This window comes from Oryctolagus cuniculus, chromosome 5 (assembly GCF_051225735.1).
Source record: "Oryctolagus cuniculus isolate XC-2025 breed Fujian yellow rabbit chromosome 5, ASM5122573v1, whole genome shotgun sequence".
Taxonomy (NCBI): domain Eukaryota; kingdom Metazoa; phylum Chordata; class Mammalia; order Lagomorpha; family Leporidae; genus Oryctolagus; species Oryctolagus cuniculus.
The window spans coordinates 21,430,088-21,456,316 of record NC_142871.1 but is presented as its reverse complement, the minus strand read 5'-3'; the positions used below and the strand labels follow the sequence as shown (position 1 = coordinate 21,456,316).

General features: G+C 34.8%; 1 protein-coding gene across 3 annotated transcripts in view; it reads left to right on the top strand.

The window, feature by feature from the left end:
* The window catches only part of ADGB (androglobin), a 217,516-nt gene that overhangs the window by 148,341 nt on the left and 42,946 nt on the right, over positions 1–26,229 (top strand). For all 3 annotated transcript variants that reach the window (XM_089332586.1, XM_008263621.5, XM_008263619.5), the window contains 6 exons: positions 1,442–1,576; positions 2,469–2,622; positions 6,656–6,843; positions 10,713–10,897; positions 24,875–25,074; positions 26,050–26,161. In XM_089332586.1, coding sequence (XP_089188712.1) covers positions 1,442–1,576; positions 2,469–2,622; positions 6,656–6,843; positions 10,713–10,897; positions 24,875–25,074; positions 26,050–26,161 — 974 coding nt within the window. The remainder of the gene's footprint in view (positions 1–1,441; positions 1,577–2,468; positions 2,623–6,655; positions 6,844–10,712; positions 10,898–24,874; positions 25,075–26,049; positions 26,162–26,229) is intronic.

Genomic DNA, 26,229 nt, shown 5'->3' with positions numbered 1-26,229 from the left:
GATTGAACAGCTACAAAATTTTAGTTATTACAAATACTGATATCATCATTACTATTACATGTTGAATTTTGGGGTCCTGAAGCCTCAACTTGCATTCCCAACTCTATGTGGGCAGAACTTCCCTAAATCCACTTTGCGAAGCTGAATTTAACCCTCTCTCGCTCTTGCTCTCACTCTCTGTCCAATTATGATTTAGTATTAAGATTTAGTCCAATATAGTGTGTGCAATTTAGCCCAACTACATGGATGCACACAAAGAGCATAAACAGGATCTCTGTGTGAGGTCTCATGCCTCGTATTCATGTAAATGATGTGTTAAAACTGAGCTTCCCTAGTAGGCATCTGACCAGACTATATCCCTAGTTGGGCAGTCATGTAGTTTTCATCCAAACTGGGAAACTTGGACAAGGAAAATGTGTAGATATCGGTACTTATTCAAGCAATATAAACAAAAATGAGTACCCCAGGGAATCCAGGACACATACTCATCCTACTCTTCATTCTTGTCACCCCTTTAAATATCTTTTAAAATCCCTCCAAGCATAACCTTGTATATTTTCTCCCGCTACCATAGACCAAAAATCAAATAGTATATGTGAATTCTATCCTCCGTGAGAAACTCTGTGACTTTGCTTCCCACTGTCAGAAAAATAAACCATCTGCCTGGTGGAAGCCAAGAACACTGCTGTCTCAATCTAGACCTCAAATAGAGAATCATTTTCTGTGGTCGCAGTGGTATTTATCTCAGCTAATGCCTCAGATGTTGTATAGAAGACCCTGTATTCCTGGTGCTACTAAGGCTAAATCCAGTTTCTGGAAGAATGGGAAGGATAAAACCTGGAAGACCCATTATATTATCCATTCCATCATGTTCTGGAATATGCCACAACAGGAAGAGACCTCTTTATAATGCTTTAACCATTTAAACCCCATGCACTAGAAGAAGCAGAGAAAAAAACCCTAGCACTCTCCCCTTTCATGGTCCTAGTTTTTTAGAATTTATTTTTCCAAACCCATTCCTCATGTTAAATTCCACTCTAGTCTCATTTCTCTACCTCAATTCTAGACTTTTAGGTGACTTCCACCAGGTTTTATTGCTGGTTTGCCTGTTTCTAGATTTCTTAGAGCTTGCACTTAGCTTCTGATTTGCTATCAATGAACTTTTATAACTCCCTTGATCATGAATTATGTTGTCCTTTAGCTAAAATCTTTACATAACTTTAGGTACCTTTGAGAGACTTCTTTAATGTTTAGCCTGAAATATGACCCTCTAGCTTGGCACCATGCACCATGATCCACATAGCTTGCCTTTGATCAAGAATTCAGTCCAGCAAACAATTGCCTGTAACACTGTATGCTATTTGTGCCTATTTCTTTATTGTAAATGCAGTCCACTTTTAATTTGGCTTTTGTCATTGATTATTTATTTTTATATTTCTAGACTAATGTTTAAAAGCAAATGCAAGTCAATTGAATCTTATCCATGCTTTCAAGATGAAGAAACTAAGATTGCTTTTGCTGACTATACTGTGACTTATCCAGATCAGCCACCAAATACTTGGTTTTTGGTATTCAGGTGAAGTTATCATACACTGAAAAATTATATCATCCATTTTTGTAAATTGTGGATTAACAGGAAATTCTTATACATTTCATAGGGTAAAGTACAGTGTTTCAATAGATCTGTAGTTTTAGTGATAATAGTAAAAAGTACCAACTTCTACGTTGATTCCAGAACAGTCAAAATTCTTCTACAGTTGCTATATATGAGTTAGGTATTACAAACATTTTTATCTGTTTTTCATAAAAAATTAAGAATATTACATAGTTTTATACCTTCTTATGAGCTTATTAGATAATAATGTTTTCTGTATAGAAAAAAATTATTTTAATTTCTAAGCAATAGCATTTTTTTAAAGATTTTATTTATTTATTTGACAGGTAGAGTTACAAAGAGTGAGAGAGAAAGACAGAGAGAAAGGTCTTCCTTCCGTTGGTTCACTCCCCAAATGGCCACTACAGCCAGCTCTGTGCCGATCCGAAGCCAGGAGCCAGGTGCTTCTTCCTGTTCGCCCATGCAGCTGCAGGGGCCCAAGCACTTAGGGCATCTACTACTGCTTTCTCAGGCCACAGCAGAGAGCTGGACTGGAAGAGGGCACCTGGGACTAGAACCGGCGCCCATATGGGATGCCGGCGCTGCAAGCAGATGATTCACCTAGTGCGCCACGGCGCCAGCCCCAGCATATTAAGCACAAGTTATAAATTACTTATAAAATGGAGTTTATTACTGAAGTTTTACATTGATATGTAAATACTGAAATTTTTAAAAATAACTTTAAAGGGCATATGATGTGCCTGCCTTGTAGTTATTTGAAACTTGAAACTTTTTAAACTTTTTGGCATTAAATCTAACTTCAAGTTTTCTTTATGATCATGTCAAGGGAAAGTTCATGCTTTTGTACTTACAGAGAAACATTTTTGGTTCCTCAAGATATGATTTTGCTTCCCAAAATATATGCTACACTCCCAGTTTGTATGCTGCACGTTGTGAATAATGACACTCTGGAACAAGTGCCCAAGGTGTTCCAAAAAGTAGTGCCTTATCTTTATACCAAGAATAAGGTAAGTGTAACCTTCATTCTCCCCTGTGGTAGATTTACAGTGAAGAACCATCAGCTTATCGAGGGCCCAAGAAAAGATTAGCCAAAGGTTCTTTCAATGCGCTGAAACAGAGAACGGGGTTCTGTTCTTTCCCTATTAAGTCCCATTTGTATGATATCAGGAAATGCTTAGTGTGAATACTGGAGCATTTTCTGCTTTTCAGTCCTCTTTTTCCTTCTCCCCCATAAAAGTGTAATGAAAAGAAAGTATTAGAATTTCTATTTACTGAAATTACAAAATCATACAAAGCTTGAAACAGAAATTAATCTGATGAGTCTGTTTTGCCCTATTTCTGACCAAACCAGATAGCTGCCTCTCTTCCCTATTGACTTTTTATTCTAATCTTATTACTTGTATTCCAGAAGACTGGGATTACACAGCCACCCACCACCCATCATCCCTATTCTTTCAGCAAACAAAAGCATTTGGCATGCTATTTCTGCTGAATATAAACCCTAATGGCTGACTTTGTCAAACCATGTTGGTTCTGTATCTGTGTAAATCTTATCATCATGGTTTCAATCATGTCCTCTAAGAGGGAATCCTACAAAGAGCAGGGTATACCTAGACAGGAAATCGAGAGATCTGCTTTAGCTCTGGTCTTCCAGTCTTTAACTTTGTATTTTTTTTCCATTTGGGTTTTGGTTGTAATGCCTGAATTTCTCTTTGGCCTATGATTCTATTCATTTTTTATCTGTCTAATGAATACTGAATTTCTAAGAATGAAAGATAAATTTTAAATAGACTAAATCCATAAAAATATAATAGCTCTTTTAGGCTGGCTTAGAGATTTTAAGAAACATCTTAAGAATTAAGGCAGTTAAATTCTTGATGTAGTCATTTAATGCAATTGATATTAATATATGTGTGTAGTTCTATATACGTGTTCTGAGTTTTTTAGTTGTTTTAATATTTCATTATAATTTAAATTTTAATAAACTCATTTTATTAAATATTTTTATGATATAAATTTCTTTTTTAAGATTTATTTATTCATTTGAAAGGCAGTTATATACAGAGAGGGGGAGACAGAGAGAGAGAGAGAGAGAGGGAAAGAGATCTTCAGTCCACTGGCTCACTTCCCAGATGGCCCAAACAGTTTGGGCTGGGTCAGGCCAAAACCAGGAGCCTGTAACTCCATCCAGATCTCCCGCAAGAGTGGCAGGGGACCAAACACTTGGGCCATCATCTGGTGCTTTTCCATTAGCAGGGAGCTGGCTTAGAAGTAGAGCACTACTACACAAAGAGGTGTTTATATGAGATGCCGTGTCACAGGCACAGTTTTATCCCACTAAGCCACAATGCCAGTCACTGTGATATAAATTTTCCTGATATTGCTGCCAGATTTTACTACATTTGAAGATATTATTAAACTGTGATTGGATTTAAATTACTTTCACTTTGTAATAAATTTGGCAAGTTTCATATTTATATGAGAAATTAATCAATAATATGTAATATGTAATAATAACTTACATATTATTGATATAATTTATATATTATTATATATTGCATATTATTAATGTAATTATTACATATTATTAATAATTATTATTATACTTATTACACTGTGAGATTTGAACCTTATGAACTTTACCGCCCTATGATATGAACCTTACCTCCCTGCAGAAAAACATCTTGGGTTAAAACAATCACTATAAGAAAGAATGAGTTCTTCAGTGAAGAACATGTCCTCACAAACAGGGATTATTTTTTGAATGTTTGTCATTTGACATAGATTTCTTTTGGAACAGAAACAATCTATTTAATTTGTGATTTGAAACCTAAAGCCCTAAAGATCAATAGCAAAAGGATGATTTTATTTAGAAAGGGGAATTCTATCAATGTCAAAGATGCCATCAACTTTTAGAAATATGTTCTCCTTCAGGGATCTTTAGACAATTTTTAATGGGAACAAATATTTGTGGGAACAAATAGGAGTCTGTTACATTTAGCATACTGTGTTGATTGTGCTTGGTTTGGTTTCTGTTGGTTTCTGTTTTTGTGAGTAGAGTGAGAAACTGTCTCCCAGACTAAGCTTGACTTTTTATTCAGTAATTCTATATACACAATATTTTCCAGTGTAAACCTGTTTTCATAAAACATTTTGGCTGAATATTTTCACAGAACACACTTTGGAAAACATTCCTCTTAGTTGAACCTCTTAACATTTTCATATGTGGTCTTGGTACCCCTCTTTTCTTTATCTTTTTCTATAATTTGATGCAGCCTTTATAAACTTGCTTGATATGTTTTTATCCTTCTATCCCATTGTTGGTCTCAAAAATCAGCTCAACATCCTTGAATAGATAAGGTCTCAAACTCTATTGAATATTCACCATATTGGTAGCCTGTAGCAAAAATTTTGTGTCTGGTAGGCTCATCAAGAGTTATCCTGCCCCATTTGAAATTCACCAGAGGTCTTGACATATGTCTTCCTGAAATACAAAAACACCATGTCTACAATAGTTACATGATTTTGTATCTTCTTAACAAGGAAGAACTGAAGTCTTGGTCCCAATAAAGCCAGTAAACCCTGCTGGCATGTGGAAATCTATTTTGCAATTTCAGAGTCTGACAAGACATCCTTTTTGTAACTTGCTTTAGGGCCTTGATAAGGTGCCCATTATTGAACTTGCTAGTCTGTATTTCCCAGAGTACATACTTTCCTTTGATTTGAAAAAATCAGAATGGTTTGCTCAATTGTTTTTTCATAATTCCTCAAAGACCACATACAATGATTCACTGCATTCACATATGAGACATGGTATTTGGTATGATGTTATGTTATGTTAGTGTAACTCTTACTCTGCAAGTCCTGAATTTATTTAGAATAGCCAGTTTCTGTCTTATAATTCTATCACTAGCCAAGTTTTAAATCTTCAGTTACCAACATCTAGCCTACAACTTTATAACTTTTTCCCCTTAAAATTATTTACTTACTTTGGACACACACAATCTAAGAGTTAGGTCATTTTGTTTTTATTCTTTAATGCATTAGTACCATATGCTCAACTAACAATGGAAGTATCAAAGAGTCAGTGTGCTGCACTTTGCAGGTAAAAAAATATTTTAGCATATGTGATTTATCTTTATTTTGTGACTTATCTCAAACATTGAATCAAGAGGCTCTTATTGATGTCGCTATTCTCTTTCATGATGGATACTGGAATTCATAATATTATCTTTATTAAATCTATGAAAAATTTTGTATTCATTCTGGCTGTATTGTTTCTGGTAACCTAAGCACATAGAGGTCTTCCTCTGCAGGAGAGAACACCTGAAAGGCAAACATACCTTTTCATTCCTCACTTCGAGCATCTGGAATCATACACACAGAATCACTGTGAACTTGTATATCTTATCTTGAGACTGTGCTCTTGATTCATTGACTTCTTGGCCAGAGACCCAGTTATGTTGAACCAAGTTGTTCTTCACCCTGAAGTAGTCACTTTCCAGGTTTGTTACCTGCCTCTTTCCTCCAACCTAAAGAGGTCATCTCCAGACGTACATCTGGATTTTGTGGAATCAGATCAAGTGATAATTTGATAGCTGACCCATCCTCTTATGAGAACTACACATTTATAAACTCTTCTGCTTTCCTTATCTTAGTATTTTAGAAAGATAACAAAAAATAAATAAAATAGAACATTATTGGTAACTCCAGGATGGTGCCATGGGAAAAACATGCTTAGAAAAATAACAAGCAAACATGGTAATCATCATCTACTACAGTTAAGCACTTTGTTTTATAGTTATGGAACCACACAAAGAAAAATTCTGGAATTTATTGTTTTCCTGAAAACATGCAAGAGGATATGCTTTCTAAAAGGAATTTCAAAGCATGTTAGGGACTCAATATTTATTAAGAGAGTTTGGAATCTAAACATATGTAAAGATACTGAAGCCTTTTAGTACTGTGAAGTTATATACTCTACGTTGGAGAGATAGGCAACCATGGAATAAATTTCTCTGTAATTTTTCTTTCTCATAGAAAGGATATACGTTTGTGGCTGAAGCGTTCACTGGTGACAACTACATATCTGCATCACGATTTAAACTGCGCCTCATTGGTCCTTATACTCCACTCCCATGCCTTTCTCGAGACACTCCATGCAACACCTTTGCCATAAAGGAAATCAGAGATTACTACATTCCCAATGACAAGAAAATTTTATTCAGGTATAAGTATATGATAGAAGGGGCAAAGCCTTTTAAAATAGAATTTTAGGATAAAAATAAATATGGTAGTAAAACCCTAAACCAATTTCAATTTCAGTTTCTAGACTCTTCTGGAAACAGAGCATTATATGGGTGATATATAGGATCAGCCTTGTGATGACACGTAAAGACACTGACACTTTCTTTGTCTTCATCCTATCCAACATTCATTAAACACTCTTCATGCCTTTACTTCCTGTTTTTACTTTCTCCTTGCTGCACTCCATCATGGCCTGCTCTCTTGTAGAGATTTCTCTCCATGTGCTGACCCAAGCTACTCTGCAGGCTCATCTATGTACTCTCTTTGGAAGACCCCATCATGAACCCCACTTCTTTTACTCATCAGCCCTGTTGATTCTAAGGCAGGTCTGCCTCTCCTTTCTCTGCCTTTCTCTCTATCGCCAACGTCTCAATACCTTAGGTGCTCATTATCTATGCTGAAATTCATGACTTCATTACACTCCCTTTCTTTTTTATATTCTCTGTCATTTCTCCCTCTCCATTTCTACTTTTTATAGAATTGACAGAGGCAATGCACATATTTTATTATAAATGTTCAAACAAATTTATTATTATTTTCTAGGATCTTAAATATTCTCCAAATATTGGTAAATTGAATTTAAAAATATATTTCTGATGATATATATGCAAATAATAATTTATTATATGAATATTCTGATTTATTTGTAGCTACAATTCACATTTGGCTTGGCTTTTGAACTTCTTCCCCTTTAAACAATGCAAAAATTTCTATAACAAAATATAATTAGCAATAAAATTAAATCAGGGAACAACATTATACAGTCTAATCCCAAATATATTTTTTTTAAATTTACATTTGTTTATACATTTTATGTAGGTAAAAGTTTAGAGAAAAATTTGAAGAAAGCACACTTGGCTGAGGGCAATAGAAGAAACAGAAGACTTATTTTTTTAGTTTGTCTTCTTCTTGTAATACGCTTATGAATTACCAACTTGAAATAAGGGGAAAAAGAAAGAGGGAAAGAAATAACAACTGTGTTAAAATATTTTAGCTACTATTATAGGAACCACAGTATTACACAGCAAGGCCACTGATAGATTGATAAGTGACGCACAACCCAACACCTAAATTACTCCCGAAAGCTTGTCTTGCAGCTGTAAAGCCAAAGGGTAGGAAAGGTGAGGAAAGGAGTCCTTGAGTAGCTTGCCAAAGTTCGTCAGTGAAGCAGGATATTCTTCTCCTGAGAACTAAAGACATCGAGTTTGTAAAGTGGGGCTCCAGACGCTATGCAGGGGGTGAGGCAGGAGAAAACAGCAAAGCCCTTGCTGAAGCACCTCATGTTGCAAGAAGTACAGATGGAACCTTCGAGGCCATGGGGTGGTTTAAAGGATTTTAAGAAAAATGGCATCATCAGAGCTGTGTTAAAAAGAAAAAATCTGCAAAGCATAAACTGAAAAAAAATTTTAAATTCTTCTTAAGAGAGAAATAAAATTAGAACATTGTGAAAAATTGTATTTAGTCATAAAAGCTAGTGAATATTGCATATATATTATATATAAAAGATAAAGCACTTATAATATAGTGCTATATATGTAGAAATAGACATATGTTTCATCTTTTCCATATAACAAATTTATCTACATATGCTATGCTGTATATAAACGATATATGTATATCAACATACTACGTACTACATTAAAAGACATCTATGGCAACATGTTGTATAGTATATGTCCACATATTATGAGTTATATATTTGTATATATACACACATACATATGTATGTATGTATATGTATATATATGTGTGCATATGTAAAAGATATGTTTTATATATATATATGTCTGTGTATATACACATAGGCTCAAGGCTGTTGTGTGCTGAATGCACTGACTGAAGAAGTGTAGCATGGCCAGGTGTAGGGAGAGGGGCAGAAAGATTTGAAATAACCAAGTGTGTGATAATAGTAACACAAACAGGGCAAGGTCTTCTAGTGCTGCTATAACAAAGCTCCACACACTGGGTGGCCTAACCAACAGAATAATGCCTCAGTTCTGGGTGCCAGCAGTTTAAGATAAGGTAGGTTGGTTCCTACTGAGGGCCATGGGAGAGAATCTGTTTATGACTTCTTCTAGCTTCTTGTGGTTTGCTGGTAGACTTTGGTGTCATTGGCTTCTGGATGCATCATCCAGGTCTCTGGCTTCATCTTCATATGATTATTACCCTGTGTGCTTCTGCTTTCAAATTTCTCATTTTTATAAAAATGCCAGTCATATGGGGTTAGAGTTCACCATAATGACCTCGTTTTAACTTGATTACCACTGCAAGACCTCTCTCCAAGTATGGGACATTGTGAGGCACTGAGAATTAGAATTCCGACATATCTGTGATCAAGAGAAGGAGGCAAAATTCAACCCCTAACAGGCAGTGACAGTGGACCTGAAGAAAGGAGGAAAGACTTTAAGATATTGAGAGAAAAGTTACAGGCTTAATTGATGGTGACTGCTGGGATTTAACTTAGAGACATGGTTCCGACGATGTCATTTACTTGTTTCAAAGGGCACAAGGGAATAAGTCCATTTTCAAGGTGGTAATTGGTTGTTAAAATGGTCAGTTAAACAGCCACATGATATGCCATCGGTAATTGGACTGGAGACTTTGATTTGGGAATCATGTTTCTGCTCATGGAACAGACAAGAAAGTTTGTAAAAATGAGAGTCAGACACAGAAAAGAACAGAGAAATCCTCTGACATTTGTAGAAATACAAACGAGAAAGGAAGCTAGAAAAAAAAAAGTCCCACAATGGGAGAGAATGTCTAAAGGAAGAGTTTTTAAAGGAGTAGGAAGTGAGCATTGATTAACACTTGTGAAAATCTTCTGAGAGGTTCAGGAAGATGAGAACGGAAGTTTCTATAGTGGTGAGCTGCTGGTAGCCATGGCAAGAACAATTTTTGACCAGGGTTGGTGGCTGAGTAAGCCTGTGGGTGGTGATGAGATGAGAAGAATGGAAGAAGACTGTGCTTAGATGGCAAGCTGGAAGGAGTGCAGATTGGATTGAAGATTCTGTGGTTTGTTTTGTTGTTGTTATTGTTTTGTTTTTATTTCTTTAAAGATTGGAGAAAACTGCATGAGAACAAGAAATAATGGGAAGGAGGAATAACGATGGGGGGATTTAAGATAGAAGAGAAAGGATACTCAGGATAGCAAATTTCTAGAGGAACTGAAAGGTGATAGAGTCCTAAGGAATCACCTGAACTAAGAAAAAAAAATCAAAAACCAATTCCTTGCTTGCATTAAAGGGAGTTAGAAAGGGTGAGTTAATGATACCTTTCTCGTCTTTTCACAAAAGGTTCTAACTCGTTCAGTGAAGACTGAGAGGAACCTGCAGTATTACTCTGAGTTTCTATTTTTGTGATTTAAGGAAAATACTCTGAACAGTGGGACTTTGAGGGTTCTGCTTCTACCAGTTGTGCATTTCATCTGAGTACAAAGGAAGATATGATGGAACAGACTGGCATGGCGTTAGCAGTGTGCACATTTAGTAAGACGATTGGTAGCTTTTAGGGCTATTGCATTCCCTAAGTGACTGTTCATCATATCTGAACAAAAAAGGTATATATGCTATTGGAATTTGATAATAAAATTCCTATATTGTTATTGTTATACCAGATCATATTAGAATTCTTTGCCAAAGGCAATAATACCTCTAATATTTTTAAGATATTAACCAACTTTACAAAGTGGTTTTACTTTTAAATCATCAAACCCAGAAAATTATGTGGTTTCCTTTAGTGATCTCAGAGAGGCCAATGTACTTTCTTACAAAGTAACTTGTTTTCTTTATAGATATTCTGTTAAAGTTGCATTACTTCATCCTGTTACAATACACGTGCGCATATCCAAGCCAGATGCATTCATCAAGCTTCAGGTTCTAGAAAATGAAGAAACTATGGTGAGCGTTGTTGGCAAAGGTCAAGCTATAATCCCAGCATTTAACTTCTTGGGGAGTGAAAAAGCTTTGAGTTCCCAATGTAAGTGTACCTTTTTGAATTGTATACTTGGATTCATAAATAGATATTTATATTATTTATATTTTCATGACATTATGACATGAAAATCATTACTCTCGATATAATGCTTTCACTGGATGAGTAAATAAAGTTATCCGTGAATAGGGATTAATAGTAACAATGTGAGGCATATTATCTATTAAGTTGTTTTAGTGGCTTCCTCTTTTTTATATTTCTGAAAGATTTATTTTTATTTTAAAGTCAGAGTTACAGAGAGAGAGGGAGAGACAGAGAGATCCTCCATTCACTGGTTCATTCCCCAAATGGCCATAATGGCTAGGGCGTGGCTCGGCCAAAGCCAAAAGCCAAAAGCTTCTTCCACATCTCCCACATGAATGCCAGGGGCCCAAGCACTTGGGCCATCTTCTGCTGCTTTTGCAGATGAATTAGCAGGGAATTGGATCAGAAGTAGAACAGCTGGGACCCAATCAACTCATATGCTAGCATTGCAGGCAGAAGCCTAATCTGCAGTGCCATAAACTGTCCCCAGAAGTGGAAAATCATGGAAGTATGGTTTTCTCAGAATGGTACTATGAAATGCATTAAATCTTCTGTTCTGCTTATATTAAAAAATGAAAAAAAAGAGAATCTGAAATTCTTTATAGTCATGCTACTCAGAAAATAAAATAGTGCCTCCTTCTCTACCTTTTCATTTACATTTTAAACAAAATTGGGATCGTACCTATTTTGCCAGTTGATACCTCTGCGGTTTTTCCTTCTTTGTAGCATTGGTTGTGAACTCTAGGCCAATGTTAAATAAAATTGATAATGATATATTTCCATTATATTTCTATTTTTAAATAAGAAGGCTTGTTGCAAGTTTCATTGTCTTAAGTTGTTGTTAATGTCTAATAATTGGCCTTTATTAAGGTTAAGAAAGTTCTTTCTATTAATTACTATGAATTTCAATTGGGAATGAGTTCGAACCCCATCTTCTTTTTTGATGTTTCTAAAAATCATTAAATCTTATCCCTTTGTATTTCATAATTTGATTCTTCATGGTGAGCCCTCCTTGCATTCTTGGAATAGTTTGTATTTGGCTATGATGTTTTAATGCATCTTATCCTGAGAGTACATGATTTTATTTGGATTGGTGGATCAAATTCATGACTTTGTATCTCTGGTCATCTTTTTGCCTAAATATGCAGCTTCACATTCATCTTTCCTGATTCTCAAGTTGAAATTATGACGAATTCTTGAGATTAATGTGGAAATGTTCTAATTTTTCTAATTTTGTAAAACGTTTAAATGTTACAGTAATCATTTATGTTCTTTAAGTTCCTTAGATTTGACCTCAAACTCGACATCATATGCTTTCAGGGTATGCACTTTTGTTTGTTTTTTACTTTATTTTTAACAAATTTTTGAAGTTTTGAGGACTTTAATATTCCAATTTATAATACGTATTTTTATTTCAAAGTCACAAATTCATCTAGCATTTTAAATTTATTCACATAAAAATGCATGCAGACTAATCTCTTTTCAATGTTTGTACAACCATTATTAAATAATGTTTTTAAAGTTTTATTTTTGATTATAGTTTTCCAAGGTTTCACTATATTATTGATCTTTTCTTAGAAGTAATTCCTGTATTTATTAATCAAATTTTAATAGCTCTCTTAGATTTGAAAGCTACTTCATTAATTTTTTTTACTTTCATAATTTTATTCAATATTTTAAAAATTTTAGTAATAGCACAAGATGAAAAAGAGTTTCCTGTACATGATAATATGAATTTCCTTTTAGGTTGAAAATGATACATTTTTAATAAATTATTTAAAGATTTACTTAGTTTTATTTGGAAGTCAGAGTCAGAGAGAGAGAGAGGTCTTCTATCTGCTGGTTCACTCCCCGGGTGGCTGCAACGGGCAGGGCTGGTTGTGTACTCTGTGTTTCTGAGGGCTGGGATGACTTTAGTGTTGATTTCTGTCCTGAACAGTGATGAACGACTGTTGCTGCATCCTTTTACTGACATTTTTAATCTGGTCTACCCACTTGTTTCTGCTAATAAACCAAAGCTTGTGGATTATGATCCTGGACCTGGATTCAGTTCCCAGCTCCCAACTGCAGTCCTCTGGTCTTTTGGGGCATTTGGGAAAGTGAAACAGCTGATGGAAGCACTGTATCTCTCGCTCTCCCTGACTCTCTCTCTCTCTCTTCTATCTCTCCCCTCCTTTACCTCTCTACTTCCTTTTAAATAAATAAAAACTTTAAAATGGAAAATGTGTATTATGAAAAAAAAACTATGCACATATTGCAAACTTTTTCTGTACCAGAATAAGCTTATTTTTAAATTCCATTTCATCCATTATTTTTATATTTAATTTTTCAAAACCTTACTCTTCATTTTAAATTTTATCAAATGATTTTTTCTTCATTTCACCGGTTTAAATTTTAGCTGTATTTAAGTCTTGTTAAAAATAAATATACTTCATATATATATTTTTCAAAAATAAGGTTTCATATATTGCTTAGGATGCTATACATAGTGTCATTATGTGAATCACAGCCTATGGTTTAATTTAGATTTTTAAAATCTTAAACTTTTATATTTTTATAATGTTAATCTGCATTTTTTGGAAAGAACTCTACTTGATTACACTGCGTTATTTCCTTATTTTGATTTTTATAGTCCTAGATTTGACTTACAATCATTTTATTGGCAAGTTGTTCTTAAAGATTTAGTTATCTATTTGAAATGAGCAGTAACAGAGAGGGAGAGGGAAAGGCAGAGAGAAAGAGGTCTTCCATCCACTGGTTCACTCCCTAAATGGCTAGGACCCAGAGGCTTCTTCCAGATCTCCTACATGGTGCAGGAGCCGAAGCCCTTGAATCATTTTCTGCTGCTTTTCCAGGCACGTTAGCAGGAGCTGGACTGGAAGTGGAGCAGCTGGAACTGGAATTTGTGCCTATATGCAAAGTGGGTGCTGCAAGCGGAGGCTTAACCCACTACTGTACAGCACCAGCCCTGGCAAAAATTTTTAAGTCTTTATTTATTCATTTATTTGAAAGACAGAGTGACAGAGAGAGGGAGAGACCCAAAGACATCATTCTTGTGCTGGTTCAGTCCCCAAATTCTCACAACACTCAGATCTGGATGCCATCCTGGTCTCCCACATGTATGGCAGGGACCCAGATACTCATGTCATCCCCCTCTCCCTTCACAGGCATATCAGCAGGAAGCAAGATGGGAAGCAGAGCAGCAGGAACCTGATTTGGCACTCTGATATCAGATGTGGGCATCGCTAGCAGCAGCTTAATAAGATGTGCCCCACTCCTGGCCCCATTATTAAAATATTTTTACATTTATATTCCCAAGTATAATTATTTTTCTCGTTATTTATTTTTAAAAATTGTTTATTAACAAAAATTATATATATATATATATTTTGGAGGTGTAGCATGACATTTCAATACATGAATACAGTGTGTATCAAACATCACAGTAAACATTTCCTCTTCTTGGACTTTACTTATGAACTTCGAAGTTCCTGTCTTCCATTTGCTCATAAAATGAAAGTAGTTTATTTTGGACAATAGTCCCCATGCTTTGCTGGGGTGACATTCCTGCTGTTAATTCTGATTTGGCATTATAGTTGGTGAACAAATGTATGAATCATATATCTGTTGAATACTCGTGTAAATTAGATTTATCTCTGTTACTTAAAAGTTAAATTCTGTATAGTCTTTTAATGCATTATATCTCTGTTTATTGTGATTATATATTATAAGATACATAACTAGAGAGAAAAGGCCTTTGTTTCCTGTCACTCTTTTAACTAGTAATTATAATTATATTCCAAACAGTCTTGGTAGGGAGTTTGACTCCAGCTCTCCATGAATGGCACATTAAAGGTTACTTAGACATCAAGGTACACAAAGCAGCAGGAATCCTTCTGTTCAGATCCTTAGAATAATTTTAAGTGATTTAAATTATCTAAATAAGTGATTTTTTTTAAATTTAAAAATAACTACTTTTTATTTTAAATTAAAATTGAAATGATTAAAAATTATTAGAATTTAAAAAAAAAATAGATGCCCCCAAAGCAGGGGCAGGTCTTTATCTTGTCTTATTAACCTTGGGAACAACATGTGAACTTTCATTATAGCCCAGGGATATGTCTTTTCAGTATAAATAGGACTTAGAGGGGCAGACAGCTGGAAATACATCACACTGTGATGACATAATTAGGGCACAAAAATAGTGTTTTACAACACAGACAAATGGGAAATGAACTGTATTCATTAGTAGGGCTGAGCCTGAATCAAGCTCTAGCACTCCTTGTTCTCTTTGGAGAATATCCCTTTGCTCTCTTCGTGTGCCTTTCAACTCTGAATATGCCCTTGGGTTGTCCTCAATACTCAGTTTGATCACTATTTTGTGGTTTCTCACTCAAATCTACGCTCACTCCACTTATATTTTTGTCTTCAGATACATTAATACTATTAATGAGAATACTGATACATTTGTGTGTACAGGATATAGTAGATGATCTTGGCATTTATTCTGTATACAAACATTCATTCCATGTATAAGGAGGGATTAAACCCCATTGCAAATATTTAGAAATCTGAAGAAAGCCAGTAACAAAATCTTAAATGCAGACCTCTTTAGATTTGTATTATCTCATGGAAATTTACAGAATATTTTTATATCTCATGATATTCAAGAATAAAATGTAGTATGATACTCATGCCACACAGTTAGTATAAAATTAATTATTTCCCACAAAATGTACAACTAGGGCATTTGAGCATTTGAGAAAGCACTATGGACTGGAGACAGTAAAATCTTTTATTTTGTACACTTGTATAGTGCTACTACTGATAGTGATTGGTGATAATCCCAGCCTTCTGTTTCTACACAAATATTTTTACAAGAGATTGTCCAATCTGCAAAATATTAAATAATTATAATATTTTCTTTCTTATTTAAAAAATAGCTTGTGTACATGACTTCTTGAACTTGTGTGTGTGTGTGTGCATGATAAATACCAAAATCAGAACTAATGAATCAATGGCCACATGCAGTTTTAATTTTGCTATACATTGTCAAATTGCCCTCATCTTAGTTTAACTTTATTCTCTTTTATCTATAATCCCATGATTGACAGAATGAGTTTTGTTTCTTTATCTTAATTGTTTCTTTATCTTATTTATTCTAATGTGTATATATATTTATTATTCTAATTTGCATTTCTTTAACAATTACTGATGTTGAGCTCTATCTGTGCTCATCAGTCATGTGTATAATTATCTAGTGAAGTGTCCATTCACAATTGCACCCATATTTTAATTGGCTGTCTTGGTTCTTAAACAGGTTTTTTTTGTAATTTATATTCTATATATTCTAAATGCAAGTCCTTCATCCAATGTGTAGATTTATCCTACAACTGTGGGAGTTTTGGAGAATTAGCCCCAGAGCTATTCTCACTCACTCTACATGTAAATGGGTGATTCACATTAGCGTTAGGTGTTAACACCTGAAGTAACTCATCAAAAAATCTACTTCCTCCCTGGGACATCTGGTAACAATCCTACTGTACCCTGCAACACCAAGACTTTAACAATTTGTTCTAAATTTTTCTGTGCCACTGCAATCTACCCAGTGGGCATAGGGAATAAAATACTTGGCATTCTACCACTTTGGACTCATACCCTCCAGCCTGAAATTTCTTTTAATCTTGTAATCACCCTGTAGGGCTAGAATCGTCTTGGTGTTGCAGGGTACAATAGTCCTAGGATGAATAGATGTGAACTAGGACTATTGCTTTTGGTATTATCAGCCACAGTACCAGTTGAACTCTCCTAGCAGGACTTGAGTAAGGATCCATCCATATCACACAGTCCTAGAACCATAACAATTGGTGCCACAAGCTACGACATCACTCAGACTTGTGCATAGGACGTGGGAGAAGTCACCGTTGTCTTCCTCAGAAGCAAGAACAAGGTCCCGGTTATTACATTCACCAGAGAGACTAACCCTGCACTCTCTGTAGACCAAAGATACAGACTCAGGAAAGCCTTATTCACTTCAAAGCCACACATCTATCCCTATGAACTGCAGCAGACTGCACCACTGGTTCACTAAACGACACAGCTGACATTGACTAAGACAAAAGAAACCACTAAGAGACTACACTTCTGGGATCACCTAAAGCCAAAGCCAAAGCAACAAGCCAAGTGATACCCTGCATTCCAGCTAAACCATAAACTCTTTTCTAATGAAACCTAGTCTGTAAAGAAGGAATGCACACATCAGATGTGCATCAATAAGGGGGCACTGAAGACATGAAGAAGGAAGGTAGTATGAGCCTCCAAAAGAATACAATATTCCTCCTGAATTAGATCTTTAACTGAACAAAATCTACGAAATGAAATATATACAAATCAAAATGATGATTGTAAGGAACTCAGTGAGATGCAAGAGAATACAGATATATAGATTAAAGAACTGAGCAAATCAATGAGTGACATTAAGGAAAATATTACTAAGAAGATAGACTTGATTAAGGAGAACCAAATAGAAATTTTACAGATGGAATCTTCTATCAGTGAAATAAAAAATATGATTGAGAGCTTGAACACCAGAATTGGCCAAGTGGAGGAATTAATTTCTGACTTCAAGGACAAGAATTTTGAAATAACCTAATCAGATAGAAATGAAGAGAAAAGAATTAAAATAAATGAAGAAAGTCTACATGAAATATAGAATACCATTAAATGGCTAAATATTTTATTGTAGGTATTCTTGAAGAAGAAGAAGAAGAAGAAGAAGAAGAAGAAGAAGAAGAAGAAAAAGAAGAAGAAGAAGAAGAAGAAGAAGAAGAAGAAGAAGAAGGAAAAGAAGAAGAAGAAGAAGAAGAAGAAGAAGAAGAAGAAGAAGAAGAAGAAGAAGAAGAAGAAGAAGAAGAGGAGGAGGAGGAGGAGGAGGAGGAGGAGGAGGAGGAGGAGGAGGAGGAGGAGGAGGAGGAGGAGGAGGAGGAAGAAGAAGAAGAGGAGGAGGAGGAGGAGGAGGAAAAGAAAGAGGAAGAGGAGGAGCAAGAGGAGGAGCAAGAGGAGGAGGAGAATAAAAAAGGCATTGAGAACCTGCTAAATGAAATAATACTTGAAAATTTCTCATATTTTGAAAGAGACATGGACATCCAGATAGAAAAGTCTGAAGAACCCCAAGCAGACTCAACCAAAACAGATCTTTTCCAAGGAATATTGTAGTCTAATTATTAGAAGTTAAAGACAAGGAGAGAACTCTAAAGCCATTAAGAGAAAATTGTCAAGTTACATATAAAGGAAAACCAATTAAATTAACATCAGGCTTCTCAGTGGAAACCCTAAAGGCCAGAAGAGACCAGGTCTAAACAAACAAGCAAACAACCTTCCAACCAAGAATATTATATCCAACTAAGGTATCCTTTAAAAGTGAAGGAGAAATAAATTGTTTCCCAGATCAGCAAAACAGAGAATTCACCACCACCATACCAGACTTACAAGAAATTCTGAAGGAGGTCTTGCATTAGAAGTAAACACACAAACACATGACACTACCAAATTCACCAACAGAGCAGGAGAATCATTATCCAATCAACAAAATGGCAAATCATAGTTCTTATCTATCAAAACTAACCGTGAATTTAAGTGGATTATATTCACCAACCAAAAGACTTAGGTTGGCTGAATGACTCCACTCTATACTGTCTATAAGAAATAAACTTCACAAACAAAGATACACACAGAATGAAAGTGAATAGCTTCAAATAGCTATACCAGGCAAATGGAAACCAAAAGCAATTATATCAGATAAAACAGATTTTAAAACAGAAACTGTAAAAAGAGATGAAGAAGGACATATGTTTTGATAAAAGCTCATTTCAGTAAGATATAACAATCATAAATAAATATTCACCCAACACAAAATCACACAGATATATAAAGCAAATACTATTAGAGGGAGAGATAGACTCCAATAAAATAATAGTGGATGACTTCAACACTCCACTCTCATCAGTGGACAGATCATCCAGACAAAATTCAATGAGGATACACTGGAGTTGAGCATTAATTGTTTACATTAAGAACAAGAAATGTCTCAAATTAAATATCTAATGATGCTTCTTGAAGACTTAGGGGAAAATAAAAAACAAAGCAAACCCCAAATCACCAGGAGGCGAGATAATAGGAATCAGAGGGTAAATATATGGCATTCAAACCGAAAAAAAAAATTCAGCAAAATAAAAATTTGGTTGTTTGAGAGTACAAACAAAATAGATAAGATTCCTGCCAAAGAAAAATTTAGAAAAAACTAAAATAAATTAAATTAGAGACAAAAAGAGAGGCATTAGAACTGACACTGCTGAAATACAAAAAGATCAGAAGACACTACTAGGAAAAAATATATACTGAAAAACTGGGAAACCCTGAAGAAATGGATAAATTTCTAGATTCATATAACCTACCAAGATTAAATCAGGAAGATACAGACAACCTAAACAGACTTAACAAAAATAAGATTGAAGCAGTAAACAAAATTCTCCTATCAATTCTCCTGTCAAGGAAAAGTTTGGGATTATATCAAACTCAGGAGCTTTTCCCAGCAAATGTAACAATCAATATAGTGAGGAGACATCTAAAAGAATGGGAAATAAATAGTTGCACACTATCTATCCAACTAAACATTAATATCCGTAATATATCAGCAACTTAAAAAACTCAACAGCAACAACAAAAAACTATCTGTTGAGAAATGGGCAAAGGATTTCAGTAGTTAATTCTCAAAAAAAGAAAAACAAATGGCCACAAATATATGAAAAAATGCTCAACATCATTAACCATCACGAAAATGCAATCAAAACCACAATGTGATATCACTTCACTCTTGTCAAAATGGCTAAAATAAAAGACATAAGAACAAATGCTGGTGAAAATTTGGACAAAGAGGAACACTTACACACTGCTGGTGGGAATGTAAATTAGGACAGTCACTGTGGAAAACAGTGTGGAGATTTCTTTGGGTCGCATGGACATTTTGATAATATTGATTGTTCAATCCACAAACAAGGAAGATTTTTCCTATTTTTTGTGTCTTTCTCTAATTCTTTAATGTTTTATAATTTTTACTATACAGCTCTTTAAAATCCTTGGTTAAATGTATTCCAAGTTATTTACATTTTTGTAGTGATTGTTTAAGGGACTGTTCTTACAAGTTGTTTTTCAGCCATGGCATTGTCTGTGTATAAAAAGGCTATTGATTTTTCTGTGTTGATTTTATTTCCTGCTACTTTATCAAACTCTCTTATGAGTTCCAATATTGTATCACTGGAACCGTTTAGTCTCCATATATAGAATCATGCCATCTTCATACAGGGATATTTTGACTTCCTTCTTTCCAATTTATTTCCCTTTGATTTCTTTTTCTTTCCTAATGCTTTGGCCAAACTTCCAGAACTATTTTGGACAGAAATGGTAAAAGTGGGCATCCTTGTCTGGTTCCAGATCTTAGTGAAAATGCTTCTAGCTTTTCCTCATTTAATATAATGCTGGCTGTGGGTTTGTCATAAATTGCTTTGATTGTGTTGAGTAATGTTCTTCCTGTCCCCAAAGTGCTGAAGGTTTTTATCATGAAATGATGTTATATTTATCAAATTCTTTCTCTGCATCTATTGAGTTATTCATATGTTTTTATTCTTTAATTTATCAAGATATACATTGATTGATTTACATATGTTGAACCATCCAGGGATAAATCTCACTTGCTCTGGGCAGTGGGGATTGTATTGGTGTATTGTTGGATTTGATAAGCTAGTATTTTGTTGAGGAGTTTTTGCATCTATATTCATTAGGGATATTGGTCTATAGTTATCTTTCTTTGTTGTATCTTTTTCTGGTTTTGGAATTAAGATAAAGAGGGCTTCGTAGAAGGACTTTGGAAGGATTCCTTGCCTTTTGATTGTTGTAAATAGTTTGAGCAAAATTGGAATTATTTCTTCTTTAAATATCTGGTAGAATTCATCATTGAAACCATCTTGTCCTTGGCTTTTCTTTGTCCGAGATGGTCCCTATTACTGATTCAACCTCCATATTGATTATTGGTCTATTTAGGTTTTCTGTATCTTCATGACTCAATTCTGGTAGATTGTATATCTCCCAAAATCTATCCATTTTCTAGATTTTCCAATTTATTTGCATACAACTGCTTGTAGAATCCTGGTGATTTTTATTTATTTATTTGGTATCTGTTATGATGTCTCCTTTTCATCTCTAATTTTGTTAATTTGTGTTGGTCCCCACCCACCCCTTTTCTTGGTTAGTTGGGCCAAAGCTGTACCAATTTTATTTATTTTTTCAAAGTATTAGCTCTTCATTTCAATGATTTTTGAACTTGGAAAATACTAACATCTTTATAAAACTGAGCTTTCTTGCCCATGAAAATATATCTCACAAATATATCTCACTATATCTTTATATATATATAAGTATATCTCACAAATATTTGAGTCTTTGATTTCTATACCAGTTTTCACAATTTTCAATGGAATATTTTATACATACTTCATTAAATTTATGTCTAAGTATAATATTCTATGTGAGCTCTGTCTAGGTCTCATATATATGTTAAATCGTTTTTTGTCTGTATTTTCTTCCAGTGACTTCCAGAGCAAATTACAGTAGTCTTTCCTTATCACAGTTTCAGTTAGTGATGATAAATTACAGTCCAAAAATCTTAAGTGGAAACTTCTAGTAATAAACAGTTCTTAAGACTGTTATTGCATGCTGTTCTGAGTGGCGTCATGAAATCTGGTGCTGCTGCATCCTCCTTCACTATCTTGTGAATCAACATCTTTGTGCAGCAGTATCCACCTATATACTACCCATCCATTAGTCACCTAGGAGTTATCTCAGTTTTCAGATCATCTGTTGTAGTATTGCAGCACTTGTGTTTCCAAGGAGCCTTTATTTTACATAACTTTGGCCCCAAAACACAAAAGCAGTGATGTTGGCAATTTGGACATGCCACAAGTAAAGATGTAATGAGCTTTACTGTAAGGAAAAGGGTGAAAGTGCAATAATATATTTTAGAGACTAAAATATCACATTCATATATCTTCTATCACAACACATAATTGTCCTGTTTTATTAGTTATTGTAGTTGACCTCTTTTTGTTTGTTGTGCCTAATTTAGAAATTTGTGTGCCTAATTTATAAACTAAATTCCATCATAGGTATCTACTTTCAGGTGAAAACATAGTATATATAGGACTTGGTATAATTTATGGTTTCTGATAAAAAATGGTAGTCTTGAAACTCATGCCTCACAGATAACTCAAACTGAGTAACTTGCTACAACAAACGTTTACTATCTCAGTTTTGGAAGATACAGTTCTGAAATAGTGGTTTTTGTCTACATTTATTTGTTTATTTGAAAGTCCAAGCTGGAGAGGGAAGGAGAGAGGGAAGGAGGAATTGAGGGAGGGAGAGATTCAGAAAGAGAGAGAGAGACCATTCTCCGGCTGGCTCACTGCCCAGAGCGCCACAACAGCCAGCACAGAACCATGGCAATGCTAGGAGCCAAGAGGTTCATCTGGGTCTCCCTCCTGGATGGCAGGGGCCCAAGCACTTGAGCCATCCTCCACTGTTTTTTCTAGGCCATTAGTAGGAAGCAAACCTGTGCTCATATGAGATACAGGAGTTACAGCAATGGCTTTACCCACTATGCCATAATGCCAGTCACTAAAATTGTTTTTGACTAGGTCATACTCCCACTGATTTCTTTCTGTGTATTTCTCTGTCTTCCTTCTCTATCTTGAGAACAAATGACATATAGGTTGGGGTGAGCTTCAAATTAGTTTGATCTCACTTTAGATATTTCACTTATAATTAAGTTTGTAAATATTCTTATGTCGGGTAGATCACAGTCTAGCATGCTGAGTGGACAGATCTCTTTGTGGGGTCACTGTTCCACAGCCACACTATACCATGGATAATATAGCCTATCTCAAATTCTTTTTCACTCTGCACTTCTGTTTAGAGAATTTCTATCATTTATTTTCCAGTTTATTAATCTTTAATTCTGATTTTCAGAATTTTTAAAGTCTTTACAAGAGTTCCTTTTTTTTACATACAGTTAGATGAAAAATTTTATTTTGCTTCTTTATATATTTCATTTTTTCGGTTGGTGTTCAGTATATCCATCTTTTCCCTTAAGTACTTAAACACATTTGTAATAACTGTTTTAAAGACCTTGTTTGCTAAGTTCAATGCCGGTATTAGTTATGTGTCTGTAACTTTTTTCTCAAGTTATGATCACACTCCTTGCTTCTTCTTATAAACTATGTTGCACACTATGACTGCTATATTGCTGAGTCTTTATTATATTTCACTGAAATAATTTTGTCAAGGTAAGCAGTTTATTTTGTTAACAGGTTAGACGGAGACTGCCACAACTTGTTTCTGATTTAGATCAGATATACATCAGATCTAGAGTTGCTTTTACTCTAGGTAGCTCCACTTTTAAGCTTGACAATTTTCTGGGTTCTAAACCAAATTTTATGGGTGTTCACTAAATTCCCTTCACTTTGTCAGGTCAGAAATCCACTTCTCTCCACATTATGCAGCTGCTAGAATCTCCATTAAGCTCACAGTTTCCCACTAGTTCTTGTCTGCCAGCCATTGTTGAGTGTACAAGGGAAGTTTAGAATTTAGCTAAAGACCAAGCAGATCCCTATGCATATTTCTAAGCTTCTCAGATACTCATTTCTGGTACTCTACTAATAAATTTTTATTGTCCCAAAATTGTGATCCTAAGGGAAGGGAAACATAATGTGACATCTCCAATTCTTCAGATTTCTATCTGTGAGTATCTTCCTGGCTGTGCACAGGGAATTCAGTCCAAGTGGTGAACAGCTGAGTTGCTAGGCTCAGAAAAACAAGATTGGAGTTCAGAGAACCTGAGACAATGACTATTGCCTAAGGCTGTAGGCAAGATTAACTATTGGTTTAAATTAATTGTTTTATACATCTTGTTCAATTTGGTCTCTTTCTCTCTCTCTCTCTCTGTGTGCGTGTGTGTGTGTGTGTTAAGAAAACAACCTCATCTCAGATTTCATTGTGCTGTTTACCTTTGGTCTCTCAATAAATGTTTGATAAATTCATTAGTAGCATACAACAAATTTCCATTTTTAACTCCCCCAAATCTTATAAAAACTACTTGTTAATTACAAAATAATACAGAGAGAAATTAGAAATTAAAGCAGAAGAGGGCCAGCACTGTGGCGTAGCAGGTAAAGCCACCGCCTGCAGTTCTGGTATACCATATGGGCACCAGTTCGAGTCTTGGATTTCCACTTCTGATCCATCTCTCTGCTATGGCCATGGGAAAGCAGTAGAAGATGGCCCAAGTCCTTGTGCCTCTGCATCCGCATGGGAGACCCAGAAGAAGCTCCTGGCTCCTGGCTTTGGATTGGCACAGCTCTGGCCATTGTGACCATTTGGGGAGTGATCCAGCAGATAGAAGACCTCTCTCTCTCTCTCTCATTGCTTCTGCCTCTCTGTAACTCTACCTTTCAAATAAATAAATAAATCTTAAAGAAATTAAAGCAGAAGGGTTTTATGACTGTGTTGACATACACATGATCTTGATTAGTAAGGAAGTCAGTTTTGAAGTATGGTGATGTTCAGTGACACAGATGAATGAGACATTGTTGTAAATTCGTTTAACAATCAACAGTTTTTCATAAATATGTACTGCACTATGGAGCTAATGTTCTGTTGTAGTCATGTATCTTAAGAGCAAAAATGTTTCCAAGAAGCCAATTATATTGTTTATTTTCATTAAACCAAAATAATTCTCCCATTCTTTTGAGTGTTTCATAGATAGATGTAACTAATTTAATAAAAATTTATATATCATATATTTAACACAAAATTAATATATCTCCTATTCAGCAAGCAAGCAAGTCCTTTTACTTCATACATCACCCAAGAAAGATCCAGATGCAGCAGCTAAGAAGAAGTCTACCCAAGGAAGTCAGAAATTCAATAAGGGTAAACTTGGAAGTACAGTTGTAGACACTGGTCTGCCTCTTTTGGAAGAGGAAGTTATCAATTTGCCCACGAGGGAAGAAAACTGTAGCACACCACAGCAGGTATATTTGTATTTGCATTCAAAAGAATTATGCTATTGCACTGCTCTTAAAAATATAAAATAAAACAATCCTCTTCCTAAGAGTTGTCAGTGCATAATATTTTCTACATTTAGTGCCACCAAGATACAACCAGAATTGAAGAATGAAACATTCTTGAACAATTCCTCTGTGCCAAAATCCTTAACTACGTAACAAATTTCATCTGCAAGCTAATTCTATAATATGCATATAATTGTATTATTTTCTAAATGAGTTTCAAGAGGCTACATAACTTCAAAGTTCACAAATTAATAAGAGCACAGATTATAGATCACATATTAATGAAAACTGGCATGAATGTGCCATATGTTCAAGGGGGAAAGGACAATGGATCTGTTTTAAAGCAGCAGAAGAATGAATGAGATAACCATTAAAAAACAAAGTAAAAGAAACTTAAAATAAAATGTAGAAGAGAGGGATGATCATAAATCAACAGAGACAAGGTAGACTGTGGAGTAGGTGGTCCTGAGAAGATTACTTCCATATAGAGAGAAATAAAACTTGTCCCCAACTAGTGGTAAATAAAAGCATGACCCAAATATCTTACAGACATAGTTGTGAAATAAAATATTAATCTGTGAAAGTAATAATAGGTGATATAGATGAATATTTGTGAATGAAAAGAAATCCCTACACACCATCAACTTGGAGAAAATGCTCAAACTCATGGGCAATCTAAGAAGTGCAAAATATGACAGCAGTGAGGTTTCCCTTCAAACATATTACATTGCCAAAAAATAGAAAGTCAGATAATCTCAGATGTTACTGTAAATGTAAGGAGATAAAACATTCATAAACTGTAGAATTATAGAACTTTTGAGAATGTCTGATGTTATTTAACTAAATTATCATTCATAATCCAGCAAAGGATGCACTTATATGCCTAGCGCAAATACACACTATTTTTATTCTTAACAACTGCATTTTATTTCACAGAGTTACAAGTACATTATCCAGTGTTCGGTGTTGTATAACAGTTGGCCTCTCACTGAAAGTCAACTGACATTTGTTCAAGCACTAAAAGACTTAGAGAAAAATGATATCAAAGGTATGTTGTTCTGAATGTTTATATATACATTTGAATTGTTTGTAATTTAATGATAAATTTATCATGTA